Source organism: Saccoglossus kowalevskii, chromosome 12 (assembly GCF_978046115.1).
Source record: "Saccoglossus kowalevskii chromosome 12, keSacKowa6.1, whole genome shotgun sequence".
Lineage (NCBI taxonomy): Eukaryota > Metazoa > Hemichordata > Enteropneusta > Harrimaniidae > Saccoglossus > Saccoglossus kowalevskii.
This window is the reverse complement of record NC_140652.1, coordinates 22,112,416-22,124,799: the sequence shown is the minus strand read 5'-3', so window position 1 is coordinate 22,124,799 and position 12,384 is coordinate 22,112,416. Positions and strand designations below refer to the sequence as shown.

The following is a 12,384-nucleotide window of genomic DNA, read 5'->3' as shown; positions in this document are numbered from 1 at the left end:
CCAGTTTAACTCTGATTGTTGGATTAACTTTCAATTTCATTTTTACTTCCATTCAAAATTCAAATTTCGTTACCAACTAAATACATTGATCATTTAACCGTGAACACTCTCCTGATTGTAAGAATTTTTATTTGGTGCTCATTTTGTTCTTATTTTTCATCTTAGTTGTTAACGTAAATTAGACTCTTTTCTCAAAACAAATATCTACTATTAAATTGTTTTTAAAATGTCACTTTTAATTGCAGTTTTAAGTAGGATTTAATTTCACTTTTAACTTTTGTGAATTTCGCCCTGCCTTTGACATTTATGATACGATACGATACGATATATTGTTGGGATAATATGTGCAATCTTAATCTGCTAAAAGAATGTTGCGCTGTAACACTAATGCATAGCGTACGATGACGGGTCTGACCACACCGTAACAATGGGAATTGTTCTGCTAATTATGCAATATATATACATAGCTTGATTCTGTTCGTTCCACAAGTTTAATACTATCATACGCGACAAGTAATGTACAGTCTCTTCTTATACGAGTATCGTATTTTTAGGAATGTTATAGCATTGACAAACCCGGCACATCTGCCTCAATCTCGCACCCCATTAATGACACAATACCAATAGTTGACCAAGAAAAGAATTCACAGACACTCCAGTATTGAAAAGAAACCATTGACGAGTCGATGCTCGTGTGTAGTAAAGCTCACATCCATCGAACAAATCGTACTTGTATAGTTATTTTGTCTTTTCAATTGTTTGTATAAACATGACATATTCATGACATTCAAGTTCAGTCTCGTATATGTGAATACACTAATCTATTTATATATTTAACAATAACAGCAATGTTGAATACTCTTGTTTAATCAATATTTGAATATAATAAATAATTTGAGAATTTTCTGTTTTACAGTGTTACTTTTAATGTATAAAATGATACGCAAACTAGGGTATATTTCATGTGATTGACTATGCGATGATCGTGATCCATTAAATCTGTAAATCCAATTCCAATAATTGAAGAACGATTTTCAGTTATATAATGTCGTCTCAGCATATTAGGTACCTGTTATTATTTGAGACAAATGTGCGATGGTTTGGGGTCATCAATAAAATTGATGCTAGACATATACACTATAGTTACAATGATTGATGTAACAGCTTTGGCAACCTAATGCATATCATACATATACATAATGTATATTGAGGTAAAGTATACGTTTACAGCCAATAAACAATGAAATTATTTGATTAATTAGAGGAAAATGATGTACAAAGAACACTGATGCCTTGTATAGGACTAAATATTGATTTACCGATCAGTCACAGCAAAAGTAATACCAAAACAGAATTATTTCGTGGCATGCTTTCAATGTATCACCACTTCTTCATGTAAAACTGGTATATATCTGCTGTGTATTTGCTCATTTGAAAGTACACAATACGATGTTCAAAAATCCACAACATTCAAAATTGAAGTGACGTTGACAACTTATTCGTATGTTACGTGTGTCCAGGCTGGGTGTTCACAGGCAAGCGAGATCATCTTCATTTGATGCAGCGATTAACCAATCACCACAATTGTTGTATCACCTTTAGATGTAGGAGTGATATCAACATTTCTGGCGACTAGTCCTAACTTCTTTTTGACTTCTTTTTTGAAAGGTCCGTGCGAAAACGAGTATATGATCGGATTGAGGACTGGGCAAACACCATATATTATTAAAGTTGCTAGTTTAGCTTTTTGCACGGCAGCTGTATCACCGAAGTAGAACCCATACAGTCGTGCACCCACATATGGCGTCCACTGGGAAAAGTACGCACCGATAACTACTCCAAACGTGAAAGCCGTTTGGAATTTTTTTACATCGTGTGTTCGTTTGTGAAAAACTGCGTTATTGACAGCTTGGATTTTTTTACGTTGGTTCCGAGCAACTTTAATCACATTATAATATACGATATTAATTGTTAGGATACAGGGAAGGAAACACGTAATTGAAGCTACTGATAGGTATGACATGGTTTCCACATTGCGACAATAGAGAAGACCACATGTGAGCTCGTAAGGTACATATACGTAACGCCCCCAACCAAACAGCGGAGGTGCTGCCAGTATATAGCCAAAGATCCAAGACGCCAGTATCAAGCGTTTAACTCTCTGTGGCGTCAACTTTTGGTGATAATGTAGTGGGTGGCAGCACGCATAATATCGGTCAAGGCTGATAAGAGTCAAGTTCATCAACGATGTTAATGCCAATGAATATCCAAACCATCCCGCGAACTGACACACGGCGTCCCGCAAAGTTTCATCTTGCGTTACGTACAACATCACGAACACCGGCGTGATTATAACTGCAAGTGTAAGGTCGATCAGCGAGAGACTAAAGATGAATTTATACTGATTACCTTCCAAATTCGGAGATGTAGACAGGACGTAGATAACGAGGCCATTCCCGAAAACCATAATTATTGTCAAAATTAAGTAGATCGAAAAAATGAGACGATTCACCTCCGGTGTCATCACATAAACCTCGGTCAATGTACATATTTCAAGTGAGATATTAGACATCCTGTAGCTGTACGCTGTGAGTGTTATCACGACTTCTGTCTTTTATAATTTTCAACTAGAAAACCATCCGCGAGACTCGGATTAGAGTATTCTCCGTTATTAAATGACGATGTAAATGACGTGATATACGCATGCGTATTTAACGCCTTTTCAGTGGACAGCGAGTAATGTATTGGTTATCACATTCAAGAATTTCCAGCAACGTGTGCAACGATCTTTAGACTTTTACAAAATTGCATGTACTCGTACACCAGCTGAATGTTAAAACCACGTAAAAGCGATACAAATTCAAACACAATAAATAATATTTTAATGAACAAAAAATAAAAATAAATAATAATAATGTCAAATCATTTATTATTATAATACTCATGCTAAGTTAAACACATTGTGTCAAAATCACAGACTCACAAGTCAAGAAGATATTTTTTTCGAAGTAGCCCACGAAGACGATATACATTCTATTGTAAAATATTTAATCTAAAACAGTTAGGAGTGATGACAGAGTTTCTTTGCTTTGCCTAACTGTATGGGAAACTAAGTTTCAATTGCTGATCTGTTTAATTTAGTAATGAATTTATCCTTTACCAAAAGTGGTTGCATCACGCGCTAACACTTACGAGGTAACTTCACTACTGAGAACGTGCCAATAAAAATTTCGTTATAATTCAGGTCGACTTTTGTGTTCAGTCACACATAGATGTTGGCAATAATATTGGTTAGATAATGTGGATGATAACTATAACAATTTAACAGATGTTTGTGAATAAAATTAAATCCAAATTTATCTACGAGTATTCGTGACTATCAAGAGGAGAGAAAGCTTCCTATCTCGCGTGTGGTAACTTCGCAGTTCAGAAAATTGAAACTTCTTTTTGAATACATTTTTTTTTCGGAATGTACGCAGTGTTTGCCATCTGGGAATGAAATATGAGGTATGTACATATAAATGTTCATCATATTTTAGAAGTTGGAATATGCATTGAACCGTGAAATTAAGTGCGTTCTACTAAATGTCACTATTGATTGCACTCAAAGATCATGAGGTGTGTAATATTAACATTCAAATCTGAATAATGTAAATTATTCTAATTTTATTCAGCTGTTAGCGAATTCATATGTGGCTTACGTGTGTAATAAGAAACGGTACTCTGAACAATGAAATAATTTAATTTAGCTTCCTCTGTCTTTAATTTATAATTTAAATAACAAAGTTAAAACCAAAAAACTATGTTAACTAACTAAACTGGCGAGAAAGATGAATTGACAAATTTCATGATATGTACATGAAATAGTATCCGTATTGGTGAGTAGAAACGTACACTGTGAACATATCACTATATGTCCTGCACTAGTTTAATTATACTTTTCATTGTCTTCTTTTGTTGTTGATTTTATCCTTACAGAAACCCAACAATAAAGCTTATTGTATGATTATGAATGCACAGTTTGGTGTAATACTGTAGGTAAAATTAATAGTGAAAGGAACAGCAGATGTATAGTGGCGTATGAAACGAAAATTATCAAATAGGCGACTCTTTGCATTTGCATACATTCTCAGAGATTTGCCAAAGGTAGCTCTACATTCCGAACGAAACGTAAATGTATACGTTGAACAACCAGAACTATTCGTGAGTTTCACTATCTTAGATGAAGTTGTTTTTGTTTCTTGTAAAATAGAACATATTGATAATGTATAGTGTGGGTGTTTTGTGTTGAGATACATCGTATTAGAAATATTCGAGAATCAATGTTTTTTGTGGAAAAGAATATGACCATCGATCTCATGGACTTTTACGTACTAAGCGTTTTCACCAGAACCGTATATTCAGTGCATTATACGAATATTATATACATGTATTTAATATAGAGGTGACAAAAAACACATCCGTGAATAAAGTAACCCATTCATCATTTGGAAAATCTTTAAAATCGATATCATTTACATCAACAATATTTATTTAGAAATGGTGTACACTGATATATCAATACCTGTATCTGACTAGTATGTTCTGAAAATTATTCTGGCCGGCATTGAATTATATACTTTTTTTACTGGAATTGAAAAACAAGATACTCAAAATAGATTATATTCCCAGAAAATGACATCCACTTACATTATTCTTCTCTCATTTTTATATTTATGTTGTGTATGAAAATAAAATAAGGTCGTACCTTCACTTGTCCTGTTTTCACATTCGATTTCACACACTAATGCAGGGTCTCGCACAAAAAATATTTGCATCAAAAATTTAATAAGCTGACATTTAGGTTACACTCGAAGAACACCTTCATTAGTAACCAAATATCTTATTGATTATTGCCAAGTTCACGAATGACACATCGAGGTACATTCGAAGCAGTACAATACATCAATCTTGAGGCAATGCGTGGTACAATGTAATTTGCACCAACCATACCTAATTAGAAACTGAGCTCACATGGGCGACTTTTACAGTTGATGGTAAATAAAGGATCTCCAATTCGTGACCATTTAATATCTATAATAATAACTTACTAGACAAATTTAATAAATCCGATATCACGCGGTCACGAATTGATTATATACAAATTAATCAATATATTTAGAGAAACATTCTTAAAATTCTACTAACTTCTGTGGATTTGTTCAAATTGTATGATAAATCGGCGACGGGTACACTGGGGAAACTAACCCCTTACCCTGTCATTCTAAGATTACAAACAGCAAATCTGTATGTTCGACTTCAACACCAATACGCACTTAAAGCCAAATTGCCAAACAAATCTAGCAACTATGTAAACGTTTTACACAAATGTGTACAAATTTTTCTTAACATACGTTCAGTTTGTATGACCGTCTGTTAATATCGGGCTTTCACTCAACTTTGAGGAATTTCTCAAAAATATTACAAAGTCGTCACAATAACGAATTGAGTGCATCGGCCAATCAGATTATCGCATACTAATATAGTATGCAAATATGTACATAATTAAAGTGATGCCAGGTGATAGCGATACAAATGTTCGCAATAGTATGTACTATTTTATTGTCCACATCTCAATGTCTGTGCACGAAACAAGTACACGGAATAAACCGGATATCAAGGTAATGAACCTACAATACATAGTTTATTGAAAGTAAATTACAAAACATATAATATTTAATGAATCTGATATTGTTATTCATGAGATATTTTCTAGTACAATGTACTATTTTGGAAATATTAAATGTGTTTCAGAAATAGGAAAAAAAAAGAGCCCACTTGCGGTGATTTCCGGGTGAGCAATGCAGTCTCCGGTAGGCGTGCACACAATAATGCAATGTCTTTTAAACCCAAAGACAGAATATTATGATACCTAATTTGTTGCCAAAATTAACGGTGATTTGCATTTGTTTAACAATCTGCGTTGTCAATGTACTTCTAAATATGGATCATAAATTTAGCGATAAGTAAAATAAGTATGTTAAGCATTGAACGATAACTGGAATCTATAATTTAATTGCGACCTCAATAATATTTTTAATAGTTTTCCCGAGGATAATGCAGGCAGGACTTTATTTTCAAGTAAGAGCGAGAATTTCCATGTGTATGCATGTTGTTTTGAAGTGGGTCATGAAGATACAGCTCCTATTGTAGATTTGTGTGACAGTTGTCATCTTTCTTGTCACCTATGCAACACGGGATCGTTTGATTTCCCATTATTCATACCCAAGGGTATTTCATGGGAATATTTAGTTTACTCCGATAACTACACAACACGAAATGCTCGGTATTATGTTGTCTACGAGTAGAGCCTGATCGGAGCCACGTCCGTCTCTAACTCCAACTGTTTCTTCAATTACAAGCAAAGTAATATATTGCAAAAGCCATCCTTCTGAATTTACGCTCGCCAATCCCATTGAAATGACTAGTACCCATACTGATATTAACGCATAACCAATCATGGCCAATTCTGTTAACATTATTACTAGCATATGACGTCATATCCGAACTCGTCGCACTGGGACATTACTCGCTTAAATTTACCGTCAAATTACAATCAGATACGTGCCCATAGCAACCAGCGTTGCCAACTCACGCCATGACAGACATTGTCTGTGGTCGTCAATTTAATCCATCATATTAGCACCGATATTGGAAAAAATAGTCATTGACAGCAGGTTGTCGATAATCATAAGTGACTCGTACTATAATGAAAGCTGTCTGAAATTCATACACTTTTCCCCAAAAACCTTGTGCGTGTTTCTGTTGAGAATTGTCGCTTGGCATTACGAATATACGAATTTAATAATAATTAATGTTATATGGGCTTAATAAAATTAAAAAAAATAATGTCGACATAATAGCATGTAATATCAACAAATATTGTGTGACACGACGACAATAAATTATTAAATATAAAAAAAAAAACGTTTTATGCTAAATCATGTTATACAAATTTAAGTACGTAAGATAAACTTATTCGGCCCCAGTGATACACATGAAGATCTGCCAGGAGTTTCTGAAAGAGGATACATATCCTGCGCAAGGCGTGACACCCGCAATATATCAATCTCAGTAATGATCGATTAGGTTGTGTATGACACCTGAGATATACATCAGGTATATAGCCATTCGAAATCATATTTATAATGAGCGCCGTCCTACAGACGACGTGCGGAGAACATTATATAAGTTAATACCACTCTAGGTCACGTGTACCATTGTTCTAAGCGTTCATTTATAAGTGTAACACCTATTGTTCTTATGCAGATTAGTAAACCTTCACGGTTACATTGATATTCAAATTAGTAAACCTCACAGTTTTATGCATAGACTTAATTAATGTATGAATAAAACTGTAAGGTTTACTATAATTTGAATATCAATGTAACCGTGAAGGTTTACTAATTTACATATGATACGTAACACCGTCACTCAATGAAATATTCAAGACAGATGGAAGGTGCTTTACTACCTGCTTTTAATGAATTCATCAGTACAAAATTACAACACAATATTTACTTTTTTATCGCCATGTTGAATTTGAATAGAAATGCCTTGAAAGAAACCTATAGATTCACTTTGAATGGTGGTCGCCGTTGGTTGCGTGCGATGAGGTGATGACACGCGTTCTTTTTGGTCCTTGATGCCAAGTTCAACCACTGGATTTGGCGGCTGCAGAGCATCAGACTGTTTTCTGCAGTGAAGTGCTGGTTCGCTTGTATGTGCGCAGACCATCAGCAGAGCGGTGCCCGGTGCGTTCTTTGACAAGTTGCTCATCGAAGCCTTTCTCGTATAGAGAAGTGGCTGCTGTAACCTCGAAATAACATAAAATTTAATCAGTTATACATTAACAAATAAAGAAGTCAGCATTTCAAGCTCGCAATCCACGTGCATAATTACCAAAACTTAATATTCTATTGCCTCGTACAACAAAAAAGACGAACAAGCGTGTATTATTAACTTCCTAATGAACGTGATTGCAACATACTAACCTTGCCAGAATGACCTGTGTGGTATCCTGTTATGCCTGCCAGATCACACATTCTCGACGAATATTGGCGTAGAGTATTAATCCCGATCTTTTGCTTAGAATATTTCAATGTCCCACCCTTGCTGACACAGGGGCGTAGGTAAAATGGACCATATGAGGGTAGACAATTCAAGTACTTTGTCAATGTTTTATCACACAACGCAGATTTTTTGGATTACTATACTGGCGAACGTTTTTGTATGGCACTTTTCTTGCGTTGTATAACCCACCTTGATTGTTCTTGCATAGCCGGCCACGAGACTCGATATATTCCCCATCTTTGTCCGTCCCTTTAACAAACTGTTCAACTGAGATTCGAATGTTCGACTGCTCTTAGTGCAAATATTTTACACACATAGAAATAGGCAGCATAGCTCAAACTAATTGCTGTAACCAGGGAAAATACCTTCTGTCACAACTTTTCTTCATCGTCAGTGTATGGTGCTGCCTATCGTTTCTGCAAACCTATCCCGCGTTTGTCAATATTCTTCAAAACGCCATCGAGCGTTTTATGGAATTCGATGAATTCTAAACATTGTGTATCCATGAAACGTAGATCAGAACGTAGACATTCATCGCGTAGATATCGTTGTATAGCACGCGGAGACTACTGGACGGGTATTCGGTGCCGTCTGCGCACCTCCACGACACAACCAGGATGTTAGCTCTTTCGCATGCATCTCGTGGCACAAGCTTGGTACGGTAATAAATGATTCGCTACTGGAAACACCATACTTTTCAACAGGCTCATTTCTGCCACGTCCCCATGCATCCCAAACAGAGACGCCCCAGTTAGTCGACTTGCGTGTGTTTGCAGGAATGCGCGATTCTTGTATTGCAGACAATTGTCTCTTACCAACCGGAAGTGCAAGTCTATCACGCTCTTGTTTCTTCGTTAGCGTGAAATCTTTTTAATCGTCCAGTGGCGTTTCGATATCAAACTGAGAACAGAAACTTTCAATTTCGGGAGTATACTCAGAGTCGAAGACGTCCGAATAGGTGTCCATGCTGAAGTAATGCCAGAGTGGGAATGAATGACACGCTTGTGTTTTGCCGCACAAATTACAAACTGATCCACCTGGGTATGTGTAGTCAGTCTGTCGACCAATCAGATCATTGATTACATCACGCATTACATTAAATACCATTCAGAAGAAATAAATGAATATTCAGATGTAGGGCGATGGCTAATTCATATGCAGATCCGTATTGGTCAACCACCGAATAACATCGCAAAACCGTGGATATTTGTTTTATTTGTATTCCCATTTTCTCTTATTTCGTGGTATAAGTCGGTCGGCCTCGTGATGTTTACAACATTCTACCCACAACAGTGAAGTGTGATGAATTTGTTTTTGCGTATCTGTTGTCCGACTTAATTAGCTGATTACTAGCGAATGGCTGTGTTATGTCTGTCATCGTTTCGGCTATTTGAAGTTCTGGACGGAACTCGACTCAGTGATTTGGAACTAATTACGAGATAACCGTCGCTATTCGGACCGCTATTTCTGACAGTTTGGTATTCGTGGTTATTAATGTAGTGAACGATTAATCAAAAGATATGATTTGTTCAGTACTTAGTTTGATTGGCTATGTGCAAGTTGAATGTGTGAAGGCCCCGCCCTAGAGTCTTTTTACTGCTTTGTAATTGGTTAAGTTTTTAATAAGTAATAAACAGTCTAAGTCGTTGGTCTCAGTGGGAGAGAGAGAGAACACCAGAGAGACGCAGTCTTGGGCTAGTCTTGGTTCAGCCTTGCGATAGTCTTGGGGACTTTTCCCCAGGGCGCTGTGTCTTATAGAGTGCTCGACTGACCGACTAAGACGAGAGTTGAAACGTATTTCGTTGTGTGTGTCTTATTTGACTGTAAAGTTTAAGTGACTAACCCGATCCCGCACCTCAAGGGGACGCGATAGAGAGACCAGACGAGATTCCCCCCTGGCAAGTGTGGAGAACCCAGAGAGAAAAAATCCCCCCCCCGTGATAGAAGTTTAGAATTGTAAACCTACACGAACCCGTACAATTTCCTATACATATCGTGGTCAGGACGTTCTACCCATATTACTGAGACAATTCTGTTCACCATGCAGAGACAAACAATATATTACAGACACATTGTAAATATATAAACACGCACCACTTAGTCTAGTAAATATATTTACACAATATTGAGAAACTACGAAGAAAGTTACAAGAGTGGAATTGCGTTTAAATTGAAATATATACACATACACGGTATAGACTATTTGTTTACGGTTTTGGTATACGTAATTACAAAAATAATCATACATATTGTGTAGAATACAGAATATTATTCAGTAATTAATCAAAAATCATTTATTTAATAGAAATGATTTACCAAACAATCAGTCTTTGTTCTAATGATGTTACTTTGAGTTATAACTGTTATTGCTGCCAACGTCGTGGATATTAGCGGATTCAAGTGTGAAATGTACATTCAGGGGAATCTATCTGAATGATATCTTCATAAATATATACAAGTTATGTCACTGTCATATCGTGTTCACTAATTTGGCGGCGAAAAGGTAAGTTAACTTCGGAATTACACGGATAATAAACTATGAGAACGTTGGTGAAAACGTAGTTCCTCTTTCAAGAAATTTACAAAGTTATAAAAAATCCAAACATCCACAATTATATATATGTTATTTGGAAATGAAATTCGTAGCTTAAACCCGATTTTTCTTAAATGTTATGTATTCTTGCGATATATTTGTTAACTGATGTTGTCGTATTGAATTCGAGAAAGTTGAGAGGCATATAGTGGAGAAATACAAATCGGTTCCATGCAGAAAATTCATTTATCGGAGAATAACAGTAGATTGGCGGGCAATTATCACTTGTCTGATTAACCAATATTGTTTCCAACATGCCAGTGGGAATATGGAAACGGCATAACACTTTTACTAAAAATATTGATTTGAGACAAATTGTCAAAAGTGAACACACTATATTTTGTTGAGTTTCAAGACAGGAAAGCAGTAAATCGAAACATTCATTTCAAAATATTCATATACACAAGAAAATCAATTCCCCCTAGCAACTAACAAGAACAAGTAGTTGAAATATAATATCAGTGTTTTGGGAGTAGTCAGCCACTTGCAAATATGTTTTTACATGCTGTTACATACAGTTGTATTGTATAAGGTTGAATCGTCCGTGTGTAAAGAAATATATGAACGAAAAGAGAGAGGAGGCCATTGAAAATATCACCAGTGTCACGTGTTCAGCTTTTTGTGTTCTGGTGTCTGAATGCAGCGTGTACATCCTTACTGCGACAAATGGCATTCACTGTATGAAGTACGCAGCAATGACAATGCCGAATGTCGAATGTCAAAGCGAGTCTAAACTATCGAACGTACGCTGGTGGGAACTCCAGTACTTGCGGCTTCAATCTTTCTACGCTGCATTATTGCAATCTGTATTACCTTAAAATATGCGACGTTTATTGTTAAGATGCAAGAAATGAAGAAGATGCAAACAACGAACCACACATATGCCACACACATTTACCCCTGATACTGTTAACAAGCTACGAAAGTGAGCACGTGGCTAATCGATTTCAGCTTCCGTCAAGAACGAAGTGGCAGAGAACTCTGCGTCATTTGAAGAAGACTGGCTTTATACTAGTATTTCGTTGGATTATTCTGATTGATGTACGCTGACAAATTCCAAACAATTTTTTCACCATTAGTTGTGTCTTTGCATCCACATCAACAGAAAGCACGATCAGTAAAATTAATAAAATAAATGTGTTTATGATGATAGTTCTGAAAGCTGTGACTGACATTACCCTTCTGGGAGTAGATCACAGTGTGCACGGTCCTTTGAAGTTAAATACGATGTAAAATGTTATTTCCTGTTAAAGGAGAGTCACTTTGATGTTTTATTGTAATATTTGTTTTGCCTATGGGAGTCTAACCTCTGTTATTCACATCATGTTTATTACCGGGGATATTAAAAACGTTCTACATATTGTATTACGTTATAGTTGCGATCAATATGAGTCAAATGTTATTTCCTGTGAGGTTGATTACTGGCGAGCATTAAAGATGACTTGCCAATCAGAATATTTAAGTATCGGCATACATGACTGTAAATACAATTATGTCGTTTCTATTGATTCACATTAAATTGCGTATGTAAATGATATTTAATAAACACCAATGCAAAGATCATCGAAAGACCTTTGTCACGTAAACGTACTGGATTCGTTACTACATATCAGTCTTATGATTAAAGCGCGGTGGTCGTCGCGCAGCGCGTGTTCGAATTTCATGTGAATAAACAATGT

General features: G+C 36.0%; 2 protein-coding genes across 3 annotated transcripts; both read right to left on the bottom strand.

Moving 5' to 3' along the window:
- Positions 1-1,567: 1,567 nt before the first annotated feature.
- LOC102803490 (G protein-coupled receptor 161B-like) lies at positions 1,568-2,572 on the bottom strand. The gene has a single exon (XM_006814902.2). The coding sequence runs from the start codon at positions 2,570-2,572 to the stop codon at positions 1,568-1,570; it is 1,005 nt and encodes a 334-aa protein (XP_006814965.2).
- A 4,925-nt stretch (positions 2,573-7,497) lies between these two features.
- LOC144349665 (uncharacterized) lies at positions 7,498-8,490 on the bottom strand. Of its 2 annotated transcripts, none has more exons than XM_085506184.1 (2): positions 8,034-8,490; positions 7,498-7,855 (listed from the first exon to the last, which is right to left on the bottom strand). In XM_085506184.1, exons 1-2 carry the CDS (start codon positions 8,082-8,084, stop codon positions 7,724-7,726), a joined length of 183 nt encoding a protein of 60 aa, XP_085362310.1. In that variant the 5' UTR covers positions 8,085-8,490; the 3' UTR covers positions 7,498-7,723. The 2 variants fall into 2 exon arrangements, with proteins under 2 accessions (XP_085362310.1, XP_085362309.1); XM_085506183.1 differs by having other exon boundaries at positions 7,498-7,848; positions 8,034-8,467.
- Between the last annotated feature and the right edge of the window lie 3,894 nt (positions 8,491-12,384).